This window comes from Schistocerca serialis, chromosome 1, assembly GCF_023864345.2.
Source record: "Schistocerca serialis cubense isolate TAMUIC-IGC-003099 chromosome 1, iqSchSeri2.2, whole genome shotgun sequence".
Lineage (NCBI taxonomy): Eukaryota > Metazoa > Arthropoda > Insecta > Orthoptera > Acrididae > Schistocerca > Schistocerca serialis.
This window is the reverse complement of record NC_064638.1, coordinates 1,278,360,238-1,278,380,665: the sequence shown is the minus strand read 5'-3', so window position 1 is coordinate 1,278,380,665 and position 20,428 is coordinate 1,278,360,238. Positions and strand designations below refer to the sequence as shown.

At 39.7% G+C, this 20,428-nt stretch overlaps 1 protein-coding gene across 1 annotated transcript in view; it reads right to left on the bottom strand.

Annotated features, from left to right (window-relative positions):
- Nucleotides 1–20,428, bottom strand: part of LOC126419578 (transformation/transcription domain-associated protein) — a 435,226-nt gene that overhangs the window by 155,707 nt on the left and 259,091 nt on the right. The window contains exons 44-47 of the mRNA XM_050086768.1: nucleotides 11,965–12,113; nucleotides 8,317–8,574; nucleotides 8,034–8,164; nucleotides 228–387 (exon numbers count right to left, since the gene is read on the bottom strand). Of these exons, the coding sequence (XP_049942725.1) occupies nucleotides 228–387; nucleotides 8,034–8,164; nucleotides 8,317–8,574; nucleotides 11,965–12,113 (698 nt within the window). The remainder of the gene's footprint in view (nucleotides 1–227; nucleotides 388–8,033; nucleotides 8,165–8,316; nucleotides 8,575–11,964; nucleotides 12,114–20,428) is intronic.

Genomic DNA, 20,428 nt, shown 5'->3' with positions numbered 1-20,428 from the left:
GTATGACTGAGAATGACTGCCATCTTTCCTCAGTCAATAGCCTAATTTATGTGCAGATGTTTATTCTTAACTTATGTCCTGATGTTACAACATGACAGAAAAGTATTTCACATATTCCATGCAAAAGTTGTATAATGCATAATAATAATAATAATAATAATAATAATAATAATAACAATAATCATCATCATCCCAAGATCAAACTAGTATCACAAAGGGTGACTCACTTGATGCACAGGAGCACTGGGTTCAAATTCGTAGCAGTCACCGATGTCTCTCTTATTTTTCTGCAGGAGGCTCAAATTACCTTCAGCGATCATTTTTTCAAGTATTAGTGATATTCTGTGCCACAGGTTATGACTTTTACCTATGTATTTCATAAGAGAACTGGAAAAATACATCAAAATTAGTCTGCAATAAATTTTAATTTATGAAACATTTATGAACGAGAGGGTCTCAAAACTAAACTATAAGGAGGCAGATGAATGAGACTGTCACATGAATAATGCGAGAAAATTGGAAGATTGTTGTGGACCATATGTGGTAGGAGATTGCAAGTTTGAACAAAAAAGAAGGCATAAGAGAAAAATCAATATAACAGTATTTTGAGAAGGAAAGGAGCTACTCATAATATTGTTACATTCCATCTTGGATTTTCCACTGTTTGAAAAATCGGTACAAAATATTGTAATTACTTATCACACAATGAGGACAGCAGCAGCGAAGATACAGAAGCTTGTGTGATCACGATGAAAAATTATCAATCAAATAACGATGATCTTCGGTTTTCTGTTCTCACACATGAAAAATAAAGGTAATGTCTTCATTCGATATTTTACACGTAACATTTGTGCATTTTGCTGTACCTTGTTAATGGCAAAATAAACTATAATTTATACATGGTGATTGTGCTAAATGGCAACTTTGCAGCTATGGTTCTCTGCTAACGTATCATTCACATACTGTGTCTTCTATGGTTTGTATTGTTTCACTAATTCCAGACATTCCACTTTTTACATATTCTGTTCAAAGCATATGTTATTGTCTTTCAACCAGCTGACTATTTGCTCTCTCCTCAGAGGAGCTGATGGTGCCTTATTTAATTGCAAAGAATGATATGGCACACTGTCCATTACAAAAACACTAACAGCACTGAGATTTGGTAGCAAACGAGTAATGGATCAGTCTTTAAAGGTATCTGCGTTTTATTTCCTTGTGGTAAGTAAGGGTGTCACCCCCTTCCCCCAAATCATAGCACCAGTCACAAAGGCACTCACAGAGCCAGCATGAACAATAATCACTCACCTTCCATTTCTAGTTGGCATGCTCATTGTTCTGTGGTGTGTGTCCTCTGTCCTTGCAATGGATTGTACATGATGCACATTGACCCACGTTTCGTCAATCCATATTACATTCTTAGGATATAATGCTAGCAACTCGCACAGGAACCGACATATCCATGCTACAATGTCTGTGTTTCATTAGTAACTTTCTTCCTGAGAATTTTTTCTACTGGAGTTCAATTTTTTATTTTTTTTATTTTTTTAAGTGATGAAGAGACTTGTCATTCTGCCTGTTAACAAACCAATGTCCTACAGCAATGACATCAACTTTTTTAGTGTCGAGTATTTCTTCCTGCTGTAGTATGTGTACATACGTTGCCTGATAGCACTTTTGTCAAAGTTGTCTGTTTCAATCACATGACACGATCTCTCCCTTGAACTTTCCAGGAGTCAGAATAACAGAGCTGCCAGCCAAAGTGACAGCCTCTTTATCATTTCTGACTCAGTTCATTGTCGCTGTAGATATGTTCAATGCTTCTGCCTCCCTCCCAATCACTTTACACACTGGTATCGAAAGCCCACTGTTGTCGCTTTCCATTTCACAGTAAATATGCAATCTGTACATAAATTCATGTGCTTGATATTTCAACATAAGTCCTTTTCAGAAAGTCCTGTTCTCTGCACTACAGGAAGCCATTTTCCACACACACGACAAGCAAATCTGATTAGCCACCATGGACGCATGAAGTTAATACTCTTCTCTCACCATGGGAGGTGGCCATTATTTTTTTGATTTCTTACATAAAAATGTATTCCTATTATTTTACTTGATCCACACACTTTTATTAGTATTTCAACATGACTCTGAAAAGTGAACAATAAGCATTCTTGTATAAAATACTTATTCTGTATTTTCAAATCCTCCTTCCTGATATGTACAGTATTCACAAGTATTTTGTCACTATGGGGTTTAGGGGCAAAATCTAAGCTAATTTAAATTGTTACCTTTCAAAACCAGAAGTTTCTTGAGCCTGCTAAATGGAATTGTAGGAAACAAGTTTATTGAAAATAAATAGAAATGTCATCCAAGATTAGGTACCTAGGCAGACACAGTGACTGAAGATCACTCTATTCTAATACACGTGCAAGACTGAAGCAGTGTTGCTAATTCCCCCTCATAAGCAAGTGAATCATTACTTTTTCGAAAGTATCTTATATAAAGCTGCTGATAATTAAGAACATATTCATGGTGTGGGTTCCTGTAGTCATGTCCCAGTACATGAACCTTGGGCAATGTATGAGTGGCCAAGTAAGTGGTCCCGACAGTTGAGATACCAGTTACTTTGGAATAAGGCTGGGCATCTCGAACATATTCTGAGTCGTGGTCACCTTTGTGTTCATATGGCAAAGACTACCAAGTCCACTGGTTAGTCCCTCAACTGTTAGGGGTAAAACCCAATGGGACTCTGGGCAAGTAAGGCTAGCAACCTGCTTCCCTGGTACTTTAAATATGATGCTGGCAACAATCAGAGCAAAATGCCTCGGACCTTTGGAGGTGACGGAGTCCCACCTCTAACTGACAAACCAGGGACTCCTAAGATACAACTTGGCAAACAAATGGTAATGAGATGGGGAGCTATTAATATCAATGGGGGCTACTCTGGGAAGAAGGTAGAGCTGGCAGAGGCTGCAAGTAAGATGGGGCTCGACGCTTTAGCTGTTAGTGACATTCGGGTAAGGGGTGAGAAAGAAGAGGAAGTGGGAGAATACAAGGTCTACTTGTCAGGAGTCAAAGCAGGAATAGCACAATGGGGTGTAGGGCTTTACATCAGGAAAGAAATGGAACCCAGCGTAGTTGCAATAAGGTATGTAAACGAACGACTGATGTGGATAGATTTGACAGTGTCTAGCAAGAAAATTAGGATTGTGTCAGTATATTCGAATTGTGAAGGGACAGATCAAGATAAGATGGATAGTTTTTATGAGGCACTCAGTGATGTAGTTGTTGGAGTCAAGGGCAAGGACAGTGTTCTGCTCATGGGTGATTTTAACGCCAGGATTGGAAATCGAACAGAAGGGTATGAAAAGGTTATGAGTAAATTTGGAGAGGATATGGAAGCTAACAGGAACGGGGAAACAACTCTTGGATTTCTGTGCCAGTATGGGCTTAGTAATCACAAACTCCTTTTTTAAACATAAGAACATTCACCGATATACTTGGGAAGGCAGGGGAACTAGATCTGTCATTGATTATATAATAACAGATCAGGAATTCAGGAAGGCTGTGAGGGACACACGTGTATTCAGGGGATTCTTTAATGACACTGATCATTATTTAATCTGCAGTGAAATTGGGATTGTGGGGCCGAAAGTGCAGGAGGTCAGGTCCATATGTAGGAGGATAAGAGTGGAGAAACTTCAGGATAAGGAAATCAGGCACAAGTACATAACAGCGATCTCAGAAAGGTACCAATTAGTTGAATGTAGTCAATTACAGTCATTGGAAAAGGAATGGACAAGGTGCAGGGACACAGTACTAGAAGTGGCTAAAGAATGTCTTGGAACAGTAACGTGTAAAAGTAGGATGAAGCAAACAGCTTGGTGGAATGACACAGTCAAGGCAGCCTGTAAAAGGAAAAAGAAGGCATATCAAAAATGGCTGCATACTAGAACTCAGGTACACACAGGAAGTTAAGTTGAAGAAAGAAACAAAGCCAAACAGATAATTGCAGCATCCAAGAAGAAATCTTGGGAAGACTTTGGAAACAGGTTGGAGACTATGGGTCAAGCTGCTGGAAAACCATTCTGGAGTGTAATTAGCAGTCTTCGAAAGGGAAGTATGAAGGAAATGATAAGTATTTTGGACAGGTCAGGAAAACTGCTGGTGAATCCTGTGGATGCCTTGGGCAGATGGAGGGAACATTTTGAAGAGTTGCTCAATTTAGGTGAAAATACGATCAGTAATGTTTCAGATTTCGAGGTAGAATGGGATAGGAATGATGATGGAAATAGGATCACATGTGAGGAAGTGGAGAAAATGGTCAATAGATTGCAGTGCAATAAAGCAGCTGGGGTGGATGAAATTAAGTCGGAACTCATCAAATACAGTGGAATGTCAGGTCTTAAATGGCTACACAGCATAATTGAAATGGCCTGGGAGTCGGGACAGGTTCCATCAGACTGGACAAAAGCAGTAATCACACCAATCTTTAAACATGGAAACAGAAAAGATTGTAACAACTAAAGAGGTATCTCTTTAATCAGCGTTGTGGGTAAAATCTTCTCAGGTATTGTTGAAAGGAAAGTGCGAGTATTAGTTGAGGAGCAATTGGATGAAAATCAGTGTGGGTTTAGGCCTCTTAGAGGTTGTCAGGACCAGATCCTTAGCTTACGGCAAATAATGGAGAAGTGTTATGAGTGGAACAGGGAATGGTATCTACGCTTTATAGATATAGAAAAGGCATATGACCGGGTTCCTAGGAGGAAGTTATTGTCTGTTCTACGAGATTATGGAATTGGAGGCAAACTTTTGCAAGCAATTTAATGTCTTTACATGGATAGTCAGGCAGCAGTTAAGAGTTGATGGTAAATTGAGTTCATGGTTCAGAGTAGTTTCAGGGGTAAGACAAGGCTGCAACCTGTCTCCACTGTTGTTCATATTATTTATGGATCATATGTTGAAAACAATAGACTGGCTGGGTGAGATTAAGATATGTGAACACAAAATAAGCAGTCTTGCATATGCGGATGACTTAGTTGTGATGGCAGATTCGATGGAAAGTTTGCAAAGTAATATTTCAGAGCTAGATCAGAAATGTAAGGACTATGGTATGAAGATTAGCATCTCCAAAATGAAAGTAATGTCAGTGGGAAAGAAATATAAACGGATTGAGTGCCAAATAGGAGGAACAAAGTTAGAACAAGTGGACGGTTTCAAGTACTTAGGATGCATATTCTCACAGGATGGCAACATAGTGAAAGAACTGGAAGCGAGGTGTAGCAAAGTTAATGCATTGAGCACTCAGCTACGATCTACTCTCTTCTTCAAGAAGGAAGTCAGTACCAAGACTAAGTTATCTGTGCACCGTTCAATCTTTCGATCAACTTTGTTGTATGGGAGCGAAAGCTGGTTGGATTCAGGTTACCTTATCAACAAGGTTGAGGTTACGGATATGAAAGTAGCTAGGATGATTGCAGGTACTTGTAGATGGGAACAATGGCAGGAGGGTGTCCACAATGAGGAAATCAAAGAAAAACTGGGAATGAACTCTATAGATGTAGCATCAGGGCGAACAGGCTTAGATGGTGGGGTCATGTTACACGCATGGGAGAAGCAAGGTTACCCATGAGACTCATGGGTTCAGCAGTAGAGGGTAGGAGGAGTCGGGGCAGACCAAGGAGAAGGTACCTGGATTCGGTTAAGAATGATTTTGAAGTAATAGGTTTAACATCAGAAGAGGCACTTATGTTAGCACTGAATAGGGGATCATGGAGGAATTTTATAAGGGGGCTATTCTCCAGACTGAACGCTGAGAGACATAATCAGTCTTAGATGATGATGATGATTAAACAGAATGTCTATATAGCTCTTATTAAAAACCGAAATCAGCATTACAGTCTTAATTGTTTTCCTCTCCTCTGCTGCCAGAAATGTTTATACTAATTATACAATGGAAAATCCAGGATGGAATGTAACAATGAAATGAGAACTGTCCTGCCCACTATTCTTCCCAATGCTCCTACCGTGGTATTCCACAGTCCACTGAACCTTCACAATATACTCGTCCATCCTTACACAACCCCTGCTCCCAATCCTTTACCTCATGGCTCATACCCCTGTAATAGATCTAGATGCAAGACCTGTCCCATACATCCTCCTAGTACCACCTATTCCAGTCCGGTCACAAACATCACCTATTCCATCAAAGGCAGGGTTACCTGTGAAACCAGTCTTGTGATTTACAAGTTAAGCTGCAACCTCTGTGCTGCATTCTATGTAGGCATGACAACTGATTAGCTGTCTGTCCGCTTGAACGGCCACCGACAAACTGTGGCCACTAAAAAAGTGGACCACCCTGTTGCTGAACACGCTGCCAAACATGATATCCCTCATCTTAATTACTGCTTCACAGCCGGTGCCATATGGATCCTTCCCACCAACACCAGCTTTTCTGAATTGCTCAGGTCGGAACTTTCCCTGCAATACATCCTGCATTCCCGTAACCCTCCTGGCCTCAACCTTCGTTAGTCACTGTCCTCCCACATCCATCCCCCTCCCTGTTCCCACTCCAGCACTACACAGCCTTCACTACACCGCCACACCCAGTCTATTTTCTCTCCTTTCCGTTACTTACCCCCTCCCCCCACCGCACCTTCTCTCCTGACCTCTGTCTAAACTGCAACACTTGACTGTCTGCCACTCCCACCATACTATCCTTCCCCCTCCCCGCCCCAGCCTCCTCCTTACCCCCACCCAGTCGCCACTCCCATCATGCACTGGTGCTGCTGTTCGCAGTGTGGTCTCAGCTCTCTGAGACTGCAGATTTGTGTGCAAGTTGCGTTGTGTGTGTGTGTGTGTGTGTGTGTGTGTGTGTGTGTGTGTGTGTCTACTGCTGACAAAGGCCTTAATGGCCAAAAGCTCTAATTATGTGAATCTTTTTACTGTGCCTATCGCGACTCAGCATCTCCGCTATATGGTGTGTAGCAACTTTCCTTCTCTGGTATTGTTATATTAATTATAGTCATTTATTCATTTTTACATTGTGTTCTGTAAACCGTGTCATGAAGGAAAGCCTTCGGGGATAACAAATGACTCAAGTTATACATTAACAGGCAGAAGCAGTCAAAATGACCGACTTCTGCAAAGAATACTAAAACAAACTAGGACTAGTGCTAATCTATTCACACTGATAATTGTAGGATTTGAAGGGTTTGCTGCAAAAAGGAGGGAGCTTCATTCTAGAGGCATTGGAGTTAAATGTACTTCTAATGGGAGTGGAAAAACCTCTTTCATTTTACCCTAGAATTATGTAGCTCAAGCCTTTAGTTTTCTCAAACCCAAGAAATAGAGGATCCAGTCACATTAGTTTGCTAGATGTAAGAGTTACTTCTTTATTATGTCGAATAACTGCTGGTATTTCTTTGTAAGGACATTACACAGCAGTATTATCAGAAGTGTGGTGTTTTCCAGGTGTGATTCATGTTTCATTTTTATAAAGATAATAGTGAATACCGTTGAAATAATAATAAGTGATTCAGAAAGAAACATTATTTATATCTGGATCTAGCATTTTATGAGTGACTTATGATTACTTTGTATAGTTACGAGTATATTAGAAGAAAAGAAGCTGCACTGATAAAAAGCCATTGCTCCTCCTCTTACACTATTCAGCTGCTATTTACATCTTCTACTTCATACTAAGTATTTATATAATTTTTCTGATTTTCTAGACCAGTATAAAAACCTCAACTCCAACATCATCAGCAGCAGCATTATCATGTACATTTTCCAGATGCTTGTCAGGTCTGACTACAGCAACTTATGTACTGGGAAATTACCGGCATTTAGCATCCCCAAGTTAAAACAGCCTGATACATTATAAAACGAGTGGCTCTCAGATTACCATTTTACCATTTTTGTATAAATAACTGAGATTTCCAATTGTGATGTATCTTTACAAATTATGCTTTTGCCAAACAGGCCAACGATAAAGTTAAATCTTAATGTGAAACCAGAACTTCTGTACTTACGGCTTTAAAGGTAAGTTGTCAATGCATCTTGTGAGGCCTTCTGTGAAAGAATTCAGTGCACTTGGATGGCAGTCCTTCTGGATAACATGTGCACCACTGGCGAGGAAAGGCACTAAGTCTGTGATTAGAGCCTAAAACATATTACAGCTGCTGAGTACACGTAAAGGGGAAGAAACACACACACACACACACACACACACACACACAAAAAAAAAAAAAAAAAAAAAAAAAAAAAAAAAAAAAAAAAAAAAAAAAAAAAAAAAAAAAAAAAAGGGCTACTTACTGACTGCTGCCTGTCGCTTAGTACTCTCCATACTCGAGGGAAGAAATCCAGCCACACACTCTCAGCTAAACCAGTGTCCATATGACACAGCTGCGCCATTGCAACCAGGAAATGGCTTGTGTACGTATTCCGAACAGATTCCATGAATTTGCTCTGCCGTATCAACATCTGTCGCAGAGACATCTTTCGGTTGTTCCTCGCTTCCTCACCATCCTTTGCTTCGACACCTGATACTATACCATCCAGGTCAATTTCACTCTGTCAAAGACAACAGAGAAAAAGAATTAGTGTACTGTAGTTGATATGGTTCACTTTTTACAATTATATAAAATAATAAGTGAGACAAATGATAGATCATGATATTAGATGTATTGATACAAACTAACAAAAACTGGAATTTATCTACGATAGAATTTTACAGAAAATTAACTCTTTCCAATTCAGTTTTTCTACTACCTTCATTCGTACCAACCCTTTATTTATTTTATATTTGTAAGGCTGTAAGGCATTAAGAGTTATTACACTACTGTTTAAATGTCAGATGATGATGGTCTTCCTCTTTTCCTTGAATTTGTATTTCTTACCTGTCTCACTAGCTGTCTGATAGAGTTCTTCTGTAGGAAAGGTGACTCTTTAGTGGTTCTCCATGTTTGTGTTTGTCTATTGAGTAATATACCTTTTCACTACAACAACTTCATTCAACCAGAATGTACTGAACAGTCACTAACCTCTTGTCAAGGAATAAAAGTCACCTAACTTTCATATCACTTTGATAGGCACATAACTACTACCAGTAAAAATGTGATAGCCTGAACAACACAAGCTAGCAATTGCTGGGCCAAATGAACCACTATTCAGACTGGAAAAGGTAAATTAGGACAAATTACAGTTTCTATGTTGTCATTCCATAATAGGGAACATGAGGAAAAATGTAACCATTTTCTGAATCACACAGACAGAAAATGCAAAAACCCCATTTCGTAGGCTTCTTTGGATTTTAGCACTTTCAATTCTTCTTTTGAATTCTAATGAGCTTTCACCTATAGCCACATTTCTTTTTGTACATAAGTTCTTTGAATTTACTGTCAAGAATAAGAATAAGAATCTTTATTAGCCGTTCAGTATTTTCTTATACAATGGGCTTCGTCAATAAGTTATACTACAGTATAAAGATGGTTATATTCTCATAACATTGTATATATAAATCATACGAATGTTAGTGTAGTACAATAGCACACATTTGGAGTTTTATATATTGTTAATTTTACAATAAAAAAGAAAACATTATACAGATTTATACTAAGAGGGGAGTATTCATGTTGATGACACTATGTCATTATCCTAAACTATTGATACAAATATAGAGCACTCGAAATAGGTCTATTATGCCTATATGTTAGATATTGTTTTTCCAAATTTAGGTCCTACTACAGGCAGAGGTACCTTTCTCTATGTTAAAACAGCAAATCTGCCAGATTACAATCTTTATATTCATCAACTGAGTAAAATGCTTTACCTTTGAGCCATTGACCCAATGTTGTCTTAAATTTACTTTTAGATACTGTTTGTACAATTTTAGGGAGCATATTAAACAGTTCGAGGCCTACATATTTATAACTATCATGTATCTTGGACAGTATAGAGTATGGCAGATCAATGGTGTGGTTTCGTCTTGTATTGTGGGTGTGGACAGATGACCTACGGGGATATTGAGCTATGTTTTCTTTTACGTGTAATAAGCAATAATAGATGTACAAACAAGGAACTGTCATGATGTGAAGTTTTTTGAAATGTTCCCTGCATGTATCCCTAGGAGATAAACCCACTATACATCGAAGAGGGTTTTTTTTTTTTTTTTTTTTTTCCATCTGAAAATTGATATTGAATTGGGAGAATTTCCCCAGAGCAGAATACCATATGAAAGATGGGGATGGATATAAGCAAAATATGAATGCAGCAGCAAGTTTTGGCTGACATTACTCCTATGCTTATTAAGCAGGAACATAGCACGTGCAAGTTTAGAACAGACGTATGTGATATGTTTATCCCAGCTAAGTTTCTGTTCAATCATCATTCCTAACAGTTTAACGGACTTATTTTCTTTGTTTGATACCTTCAAATTAAAGAATATTTCTTCAGTTTTTGTTTCATTTATGAATAGGGAGTTTGCACTAAACCAATGAACCGATTTTTCAAATATTATATTATTTTTTTCTCGTACAGATTCAAGAGTCTGTCCTGAATTGATAAAAGTTGTATCGTCCGCACAGAGGACTGTTTTACAGGGTAAATACTGTGGCATATCATTAACATACACTACAAACAGGAAGGGCCCAAGTATGGAGCCCTGTGGCACACCTGTTTTTATTGTTTGCGGGTTTGACAGCTGCCCATTTACACTAACAAAATGTACTCTGTTGCTTAAGTAGGATTCTAATAATTTCAGGGTGCCCTCTTCCATGCCGTAGTGTCTTAATTTCATGATCAAAGTACTATGAGATACAGTGTCAAATGCTTTACTCATGTCTAGGAGAGTAGCACAGGAGGTTAACTTATTTTCAAAGCCATCATATATATCACTAGCAATATTTTCAACTGCTTTAACTGTGGATAGTTTAGACCTGAATCCATACTGTGAGTTACTTAACAAGTTATTCCTCTCAAAATAGTGTTTCATTTGTTGGTGAACACAGTCTTCGATTATTTTAGATATTATTGGGATTAATGAGATAGGGCGATAGTTACTTGGATTTGATTTATCTCCTTTCTTAAATACGGGAATAGTTACTGCTATTTTCAAACAGTCGGGGAAAATCCCTTGCTGTAATATAGGGTTAATGAGAGTGGTTAGAGGGGACAGAAGATCACTTGATATCTTCTTTATGACAAAGTTTGACAGACCATATAAGTCCTCTGCTCTGGAATTACTTAGTTTGCCTATTGCTTTGCTAACATCATTTTCAGTTACTGTTGCTCAGCAGAATTTATGGACTACATACTTATTTGAACCTAAAAGAGTTTTAGCATCAAGCATGGCGTTGAGGGGAGACAAATCTTGTTCTTATTCAATATAGCCACTAGCGTTCTTCACCTTGCTCCCTTCGTACCTTAACACTCCAGAGCTGTGGTAGGTAAAACTAAGAGCAGCATCTAAAATATTGACGGTGGAACCTTGTTGTGCGACAGAAAAGGGAACATGAAGGGGTCACCATTGCCACCACAATAAATTTTCCAGGTAATTGTGACAGGTTGTGTCTCTTCATCACTGTCTGCTCCATGAGTAGAACCTGATTCTTTACAACTTGTATCACTGCACACAGCTGAAGTTTCTTCCCAAACACTTTCATCAATAAATTCTCCTTTGTCCTTAATGTCTTTGAGAAGCCACCTGACAATATCATCATCACTCAAATGGTTTCTACTGGCCATTACCGTACTATAAACGTGTGAATGCAACACGCTTTGAGTTGTCAGATCTTCATACTATGTGCTGCCACACGTAGCAAATTCTAACAATGAAGTGGACAGAAAACACAATAATGGAAAAATGTCTGACATTGTCTTTTGCACGATATAATTACCACAAATAAATGACATGGACAAACTAATATATACAAAAAATTTTATAGTTCACTACAGCTTACACACCTCTTTATCAGAATCCATTTCATCCATGTCGTCCCTTATACCTTGTAAGTACATGAAATAATTGGCTTTGTCAGTGCTATCTGCTTGGCTTAAGACATATGTAATGGGAGGCAACCTCAGGCTTTCATCACTGAGTCGTACAGTTTCACCTTTGAAAAGAAAACACCAACAGTTACTAACATTGCAAAGAGGAAACACACAAGTTTCAGGTAAAAAAAATTAACCTCACTATGTGTAATAATGATAATGACACACTGCAAATTACTAGAGAATTAATGGTAAAGGAACAGATGCCACCATCAGCTAATACAACATTATATTGCTCTAGACTTACCTGTCCCTCCTCTAATACAACATTACACAAATAAAGTAAACGGACAAGTACTACCAGAAACAATAAACACTGGGAACTGCTGTAACTGTGGCTATGCACCTACAAGACAGCAACCTGTCTCACACCTGCATCCCGCAGTTGGCCAAGAGTCAGTTGTCAGCTTACAACCCAGCAACTCCATCACAAACCAATGCTTGCCTTGTGCAATAGTAAACATCCCAGACAGTAACCAAAAAGGCTGGTTTTTTGCCCATCTGCAGCAGACACCTTGAGAGCAGCGCACACATCCACAACCACAGCGATTCTCTCATGGGCCCTAGGGATTTTATCTCCACTTGTGACATTCCCGCAAGTAGATAGAACTGTACCCGTGTGTCACGACCTCATTTATGCCAGCAAACAACCACAGAACACCAGTTCACATCATGCTCTTCAAAGACAAATTCTCTAAGCTTTACACCAACCACTGCCACAGTCAATGTATCAAGAGTCTCTCCTAGTACCTCCAGTGGCCCACTGTCTGATGCAGCCAGTGTACCCACCTTGGATGTTTGCCGCCGATGCTATGTGGGGCTACCAGCAGTTGTCATCGTGATACATCAGGACTTTGCCTCTATCACTGTGGACCTCCAGGACTTTGGTATTATGGGGTGTCATAGAGTCCATGCAAACATAGACAGTTAGTGCATCATGTGAAGCATTAACTGACACTTCAGTAATGGTGAGTCAGTCTTCCCTAAATGACAGTACACCAGACTTACTGGGTCTCACCCACTTCAAGACAGAGACCCTGACAGAACGACTACTAGTGTTTGTGTAATTAAACTTCAAAGAAGAAGAGAAGCTTTCATGTTATCATCAATGAACTTGTAAATAGTCCTCATGGGTTTGCCGCCGGATCACGTTGTGCAAATTCCACAATATTTCTTCAGAGCAACTGTCTGACATCTTCAGGTGGTTCAACCTGATGTCGGACAGATGCTCCGAGGAAATACTGTGGAATTTACACAAGGTGATCCGGCAGCAAACCAGTGAAGACTATTTACAACATATCCGCCGGGAAAGCTTGAAGAGTCACATCAATGAACTTGTTAATCACAGGCTACCTGAGCATCGAATTTTCTGACACCAAACCTGACATGGGCTATAACAGGAACGAAACTAGAAATCTTATATAACAGAAACTAATTCAAGGCAAATTTTACAATGTTGCACTGCAGCATTTGGAAAGTCACTGACAATCTATTGTCTTCCTTTATCCTCTGGTGAGGTACTCTGAATATTTCTGTATCTTAGAAATGTAATTCTCAAAATATTAAGGTTGAGAATCTCACTGCAACTGAACACATACATGTGTAAAATTCAGAGTTTCCCCCCCAACAGCACTATATACTTTCCAATCTGGTCTTCAGCTACATCTACCCTTATACATTGCTCTTTGCTGATGATTCAAGTATTACAATTAAGCCTAGTGTGGAAGTTTCACTACTTAAAATGTAAACGAAGTGTTCTTCAAAATTAAACTGGTTCTCTGCAAATGGCCTCGAATTTAGAAAAAACAGCACGCAATTCTGTTACTCCCCAGTGCTGAATACTGCAGTGCAACAAGATATTTAACCTTTCACACTGCTGTATTTCTCGCGAAAGTGATTACAAGTGAGAAGATGTTGTTGTAATGCATATATGTGCATACATACATTGAAGTCCCCCCCCCTGCGCAGTTCTGTCGGCATGTATGGGGGTGATGTCTGAAACTTTTAAGGATTTTGATATGATTTTCACTAGCTGAAAAACTGATTCAGATATTGTCACACCTGGTTCACAGTTCTGCGACCATTCTTCATGCAGACGTTTGTTATTATGATAGGCTGACTTGTATGTGTTTTTGTACCACTGCTGCCACTGTCTACTCACAGAGTGATGCATGTGGCTTCTGTCATGTCAGTTATGTTTGCTTTGATTATTATGACGACTTCTCGTGTAATGCGGACTGTTGCTGTGTGATTAAGAGCATCTACATGATCACCATCACACACTGTGGCAGTGATAGTTCCCTGCTTGCTCAGAGGAACCATTGTTGAGGTTGTGTGAGAAATTGTTTTCCATTCTCAGATTTGTACATTTCGTACTGCCTGTGCACCTTCATGGATAAAGCTAATATTGTCCAGTACGGACGTGTAGTGGAGTCTAATTGAAAGCCTGCACTAGGCCGTTGGGCCATGCAAAATTATTATTACCAAAATCTATAAATCTATCCACATCTTCTTCTTCTTCTTCTTCTTCTTCTGGATATATTTTGGTCCCTTGTTGCGTTTGTCTCTCTGTATGTGAAGTCCAATCTAAGGAAGGAATGTAGGGATCTTTATACGATTTTCACTAATAAATACACTGATTCAAGGCAGCCTGGTGGCTCAGATGACATGTCTCCGGAGAATTTTCCTGGTGTGCACGGCTTAAATAGTTTAAGTTATGTCTGGCTTTCTCTGTTTCCTGTCACGCACACAAACAATGCAACATGAAAGCAGCAGAATCTTCATTGTAGCGGCCATACACAGTTTACATGACAGCCAACAATCACAGGACGATTCCACCGTTCCTTGTTGCTGAACTTTGACTGTTGTGTCTTTCAAAATTACAAGGGGGAAAAATATACATGTATGAATAACTGACACTTTTTATGTAATATGTCATGTTGTAATGCTTCACTTATATTTGATTTAGGTTATAAGCACTATTCTTATAAACTACATACATGTACACCTACGTAAGTGATAAGGATAGATTGCTTCTCACCATATAGTGGAGATATGTTATTTATTCATCTCATTACGTACAATTTTCAAATCATTTGATTTGATGTACAAGAGACATGTCAAGTTTTACAAAAGAAATTTTTTTCACTTTAAGAGAAATACAAAAGTTTACATTATATTTTACATTTCTAAGTTACAGCTACACATGTACATAAAATAATACTTGTAATACAATCCCTATGTTCAGACTGTGAAGCTGTCCTCAATGAATTCAACAGAATAACAACACTTTTCCACCAGAAGAGTAAAGAGTAGTCTTTTCAGTGAAACAAGCTCCATTTTAAATATATTACTGCCTTTCATTTGATTGAAAATTTTTGGCCCCATATACTATGGCGTTTGGGCATCAAGTTTTAAACGATGTGTTGGAAGTTTGAAGTTATCTCTGTGGTGAGTGCTGTAGTTGTTGTCAAAATGGAAAGTGTCTAGTGTATGTTGATTTTTATATAAGAACAACACCATCTCATATATGTTAAGTGAGGAGATAGATAGTATTTTTAAATTTTTTAACAGTGGTCGACAGGATTCCCGTTTTTTTTTTTTTTTTTTTTTTTGCAACACACGTTTCTAATTACTTTCTTTTGTAATACTAGGAGCCTAGTGACATTCGCTGAATTTCCCCAGAAGATTATGCCATACCGAATAACTGACTCAAAGAAGCAGTGATAAACTATCTTTCTGGTATCCATGTTTGTGGCACCCGACAAAATACACATTGCAAATGCTAAGTTGCTCAGTTTATTTGCTAAGTAATCTATGTGTACCTACCAATTTAAATTTTTGTCACGATTTAGGCCTAAGAACTGCACGTGGTTTGCTTCTGTGATATCCTGATCATTGCAAGTTATCTTTATTTCAGTCCTTTCTACTGATTCAGCTTCAAATTGCATCATTTTGGTTTTAGTTACATTTAGTTTTAGTCCATTTTGATAGAACCAAGATTCAAGTCTTTCTAAAATATTTTGTTTTTTTCTGGAATATTTTCAGATACCTCATTCTCAATTAGAACTGATGTATTATCATAATGAGGCACAGCAAAAATATTGTTAAACAAGTAAACTTTCAGCCAAAATGCCTTCTTCTGAATTAGACCTGACCCCCCCCCCCCCCCCAAACACACACACACACACACACACACACACACACACACACATTCACACAAACGCAACTCACACATGTGACCACTGTCTCTGGCTGCAAAGGCCAAATTGCCAGCAGCTGCCATGACAGGAGAAGCAGTTTGGGTGGTGGGGGTAAAAATGAGATTGGGGCAGGGGAATGGGAGGGAAGCAGGACAGCAGCTGGGTATGATCAAGTGCTACTTGTGGGAGTTTACAGAGACAAGGTGCAGAGAAGGTAGGGCAGCTAGGTGTAGTTGGGAGGTTAGATGGAGAGTGGGGGTGGGCGGGGGGCAGAATGGAAAAGGAGAGAAGTAAAAAGACTGTGAGTGTGTTGGTGGAAGAGAGGGCTGTGTAATGCTGGAACAGGAACAGGGAAGGGGATAAGTGATGAAGTGCAATTTCTAATGAAGATCAAGGCCAGTAGGGTTACAGGAATATAAGATATATATAGCACGGGAACTGTTCACACCTGTGCAATTCAGAAAATCTGGTGTTGGTAGGAAGGATCCGGGTGGCGCAGGCTGTGAAACTGATTCTTGGTGCAACATCTCACAGCCCACAGTACACTGGCTGGTATCATTAATCCTAGACCTTCAAACTGATCACTCATCCTGTGTCATTCTCGTATATTTTTGTGTTATTTTCCACACCTTCCTGTACCACACAAACCTCCACCTCATCCTTAGAAATCCCTCACCCCAGTCGTCCTCTCTTATTCCATTATGCACATACTAGCCTCACCTAATCTAGTCGTGTCTGCTGCCACCCCTTCTTCACACGTACTCCCCCCGCCAAACTGCAACCAACATTACAATCTTTTTACTAATTTATTTTTCTTTCATTGTGTTTTCACGTAAATTTCAGTTGGTTTTCACCTTTCACTATAGGCCTGCTCCCACAGGTATCATCGTGTTTCCCCATACTTCATTGATTCCGTCCTTTTCATGATTTTTCCTACGTATGTAGGTGTATTTTTACAAACTTTTACGAATGTTTTTCACATTATTTACATATTTTTACATGGTTTTATTCTCCAGCATGGATCCTTGGTCCTTCCGTCCGGGCCAATACAGAATATATTTCCTTATTCATAGCCAGGGCCCAGTCCCACATACTGTTCTTCCATCAGTGTTTGCCTCATGGAATCAGACCAAATGGCCTTACCATTGAATTACCCATCTCTGGTTGCTCTGGTTGCAGCCCCTCCTTGCACAATAACCTCCATCTGTTCAGATTCTGCCAGTGTTTGATCCTGACTAATATTATCCTGCAAAACCATGTCAATCAGGCCCAAACCACTTGCAAAACCTCCTCCTCTAAACAAAACCAAATTTCTGGATCCCATCTCACACAAACTCTTGGCCTGTATGAACTGGAGCAACATGCACAGCACCATCTACACCTACACGGATACTCTGCAAATCACACTTAAGTGCCTGGCAGAGAGTTCATCGAACCACCCTCACAATAATTCTCTATTATTCCACTCTCGAACAGTGCACGGAAAAAACAAACACCTGTATCTTTCTGTGCGAGCTCCGGTTTCCCTTATTTTATTATGATGACCGTTTCTCCCTGTGTAGGTTGGTGTCAACAAAATATTTTCGCATTCTGAAGAGAAAGTTTGTGATTGAAATTTTGTGATAAGACTCCGACGCAATGAAAAACGTGTTTGTTTTAATGATTACCACCCCAAATCCTGTATCATGTCAGGGACACACACACCCTTATTTCTCAACAATACAAAATGAACTGCTCTTTTTTGAACTTTCTCAATGTACTCTGTTAATCCTGTCTGGCAACGATCCTACACCGCACAGTAGAACTCCAAAAGAGGGTGGACAAGTGCAGTATGGGCAGTTTCTTTAGTAGATCTGTTGAATCTTCTAACTGATCTGCGAATAACACACAGCCTTTGGTTTGCCTTCCCCACATTTTCTGTGTGTTCTTTCCAATTTAAGTCGTTCATACTTGTAATACCTAGGTATTTAGTTGAATTTAGGGCCTTTGGATTTGACCAATTTATTGTGCAACCAAAGGTTAATGGATTCCTTTTAGCACTCATACGGACGACCTCACATTTTTCATTATGTAGGGGCAATTGCCAATTTTTACACCATACAGATATCTTTCCTAAATAGTTTTGAGATTTGTTTTATCTTCTGATGAGTTTACTAGACGATAAATGACAGCATCATCTTCAAACAACCAACACAGCTGCTCAGATCATCTCCTAAATAAGGAACAGCAGAGGGCCTATAACACTACCTTGTGGAATGCCAGAAATCACTTCTGTCTTCTGTTAATAACTATGAACTTTGACCTCTCTGAGAGGAAATCACGAATCCAGCTGCATAACTGTGATGATATTGCATAAGCACCCAATTTGATTACAAGCCACTTGGGAGGCACAGTATCAAAAGCCAATTCGAAATCCCTTGTCCACAGCACTTAACACTTATTGTGTGTAAAGACATAGATGTGTTTCACAAGAACGATGTTTTCTAAATCTGTGTTGACTTTGCGCCAATACATGCATCAATAGAACCTCTTCAAGTTAGTTCATAATGTTTGAACACAATATACGTTTACTAATACTCCCACCCTCTGTGATTTCCTAGATCTCGCCAACTGAGAGGTTTCCATTGAAACAGGACAAGCAACTGCATCTGGCTGAGGGACAGTGTCAGTCACTGACAGCACCTGGAACATGTTAGTCAGACTAACTGGGGAGGCCTTACGTTCAACCCCTTGGGAAGTCTTTTGTTGCCTGCCACACTGAGGCGACCATCCACTCTACCACGGGTGAGAAGTCAACCTCACTGCGAACAGTAACTGGGCTGGTCATCGCTGCAGACCGATCACTGGATTCAGATGTCCTGGATATCCTTTGAATCCCCATGGCCAGCCCACAACAATGAGCCCATCCACTGCAGCTTCAAGCTGTGTAATCGAAGCCATCACAGCCTGGAGCGATTTGTCACCAACTTGGATAGCATCTGCACAGAGCGGTCACAGTCCTTATCCATACTAAAGACTGTGGAAAACTACACTACACAGACAAACAAAGAACTATCGACATGTGCTATGCAACTTTACGTAGACGCTGTCAAGAACATAAGAAATGTGTCCAATAAATTAGGTTAATACGCAGAGGTTCAAAAACTTAAGTACCAAAGCACTCAGGTGAGACTAAATAATTCGCTCCTGATAAGGAACTTGTACTGTCACAAAAAGAGTTTACTTTCAGACACTGCGTCTATTAAATATCAACTTAAAATACAGAAATTCTAGATACTAAATTACCGAAGCACAAAGATGAAACTATACAAAGGCTTTCCCGGCATAATAATTGATATTCTTCTCGGGTGTGCAGCTGGATCATAACGTCTTCATGACAATATTTCAGCGGTCCAACTGGCCGCCATCTTCAGGTGAGAGTGCTGGTACACGATCTCGCTGGCCAGTTGGACCGCGGAAATATTGTGTCATGAAGACGTTATGATCTGGCTGCAAACTCGAGAAGAATATTATCATGAAACTATACAATTTGCTACTAGGTAGGAACTTGTAAAATGTCACAAAATTGGTTACTTCCCTTTTACTGCTTTATGTCTTGGCCAGCTGCCGCTGCTTCCAACCTGTTCACCACCTACTCCCACCTTGGACTACCACTATACACCATTTCTGCAACAACCTACAAACCTCCCTCATATCAGCTCACAACTGACAAACCCAGCCTCACAGACCTACTCCATTTACCCCACCCTGAAAACCCCTCCCACTGCCATACAAAACCTAAACAAATCCAAAACACAGTCATGAACCTTTCCCCCAAAAGCCTTAGCCCCACAGAAGTATCAGTCCTTCACAAAGGCCTCACCTTTCGCCCAACTCCCAAATTCAATGACGCAGGACTTGTTAAAGACCTCCACTCCTTCACCCGGCACCTACAGAGGAAACACATTTTCAGCACCAACCCTAACAAACTGACTAAACTGAAGACCAACACTGAACCCTGCCTGACTCAGTTCTCTCCTCCATCGAACTGTAATCCACCCATACTGTCCCCAAACCACCCTCTGTTAACTTTCCAAAATTTCTTAACCTTGAACTTTGCCTCCCATAATTTCCCAAACCCCCAAACATGCAAGCTAACCTTACATCTGCACAAAGAGCTGCAATCCACCACCTGA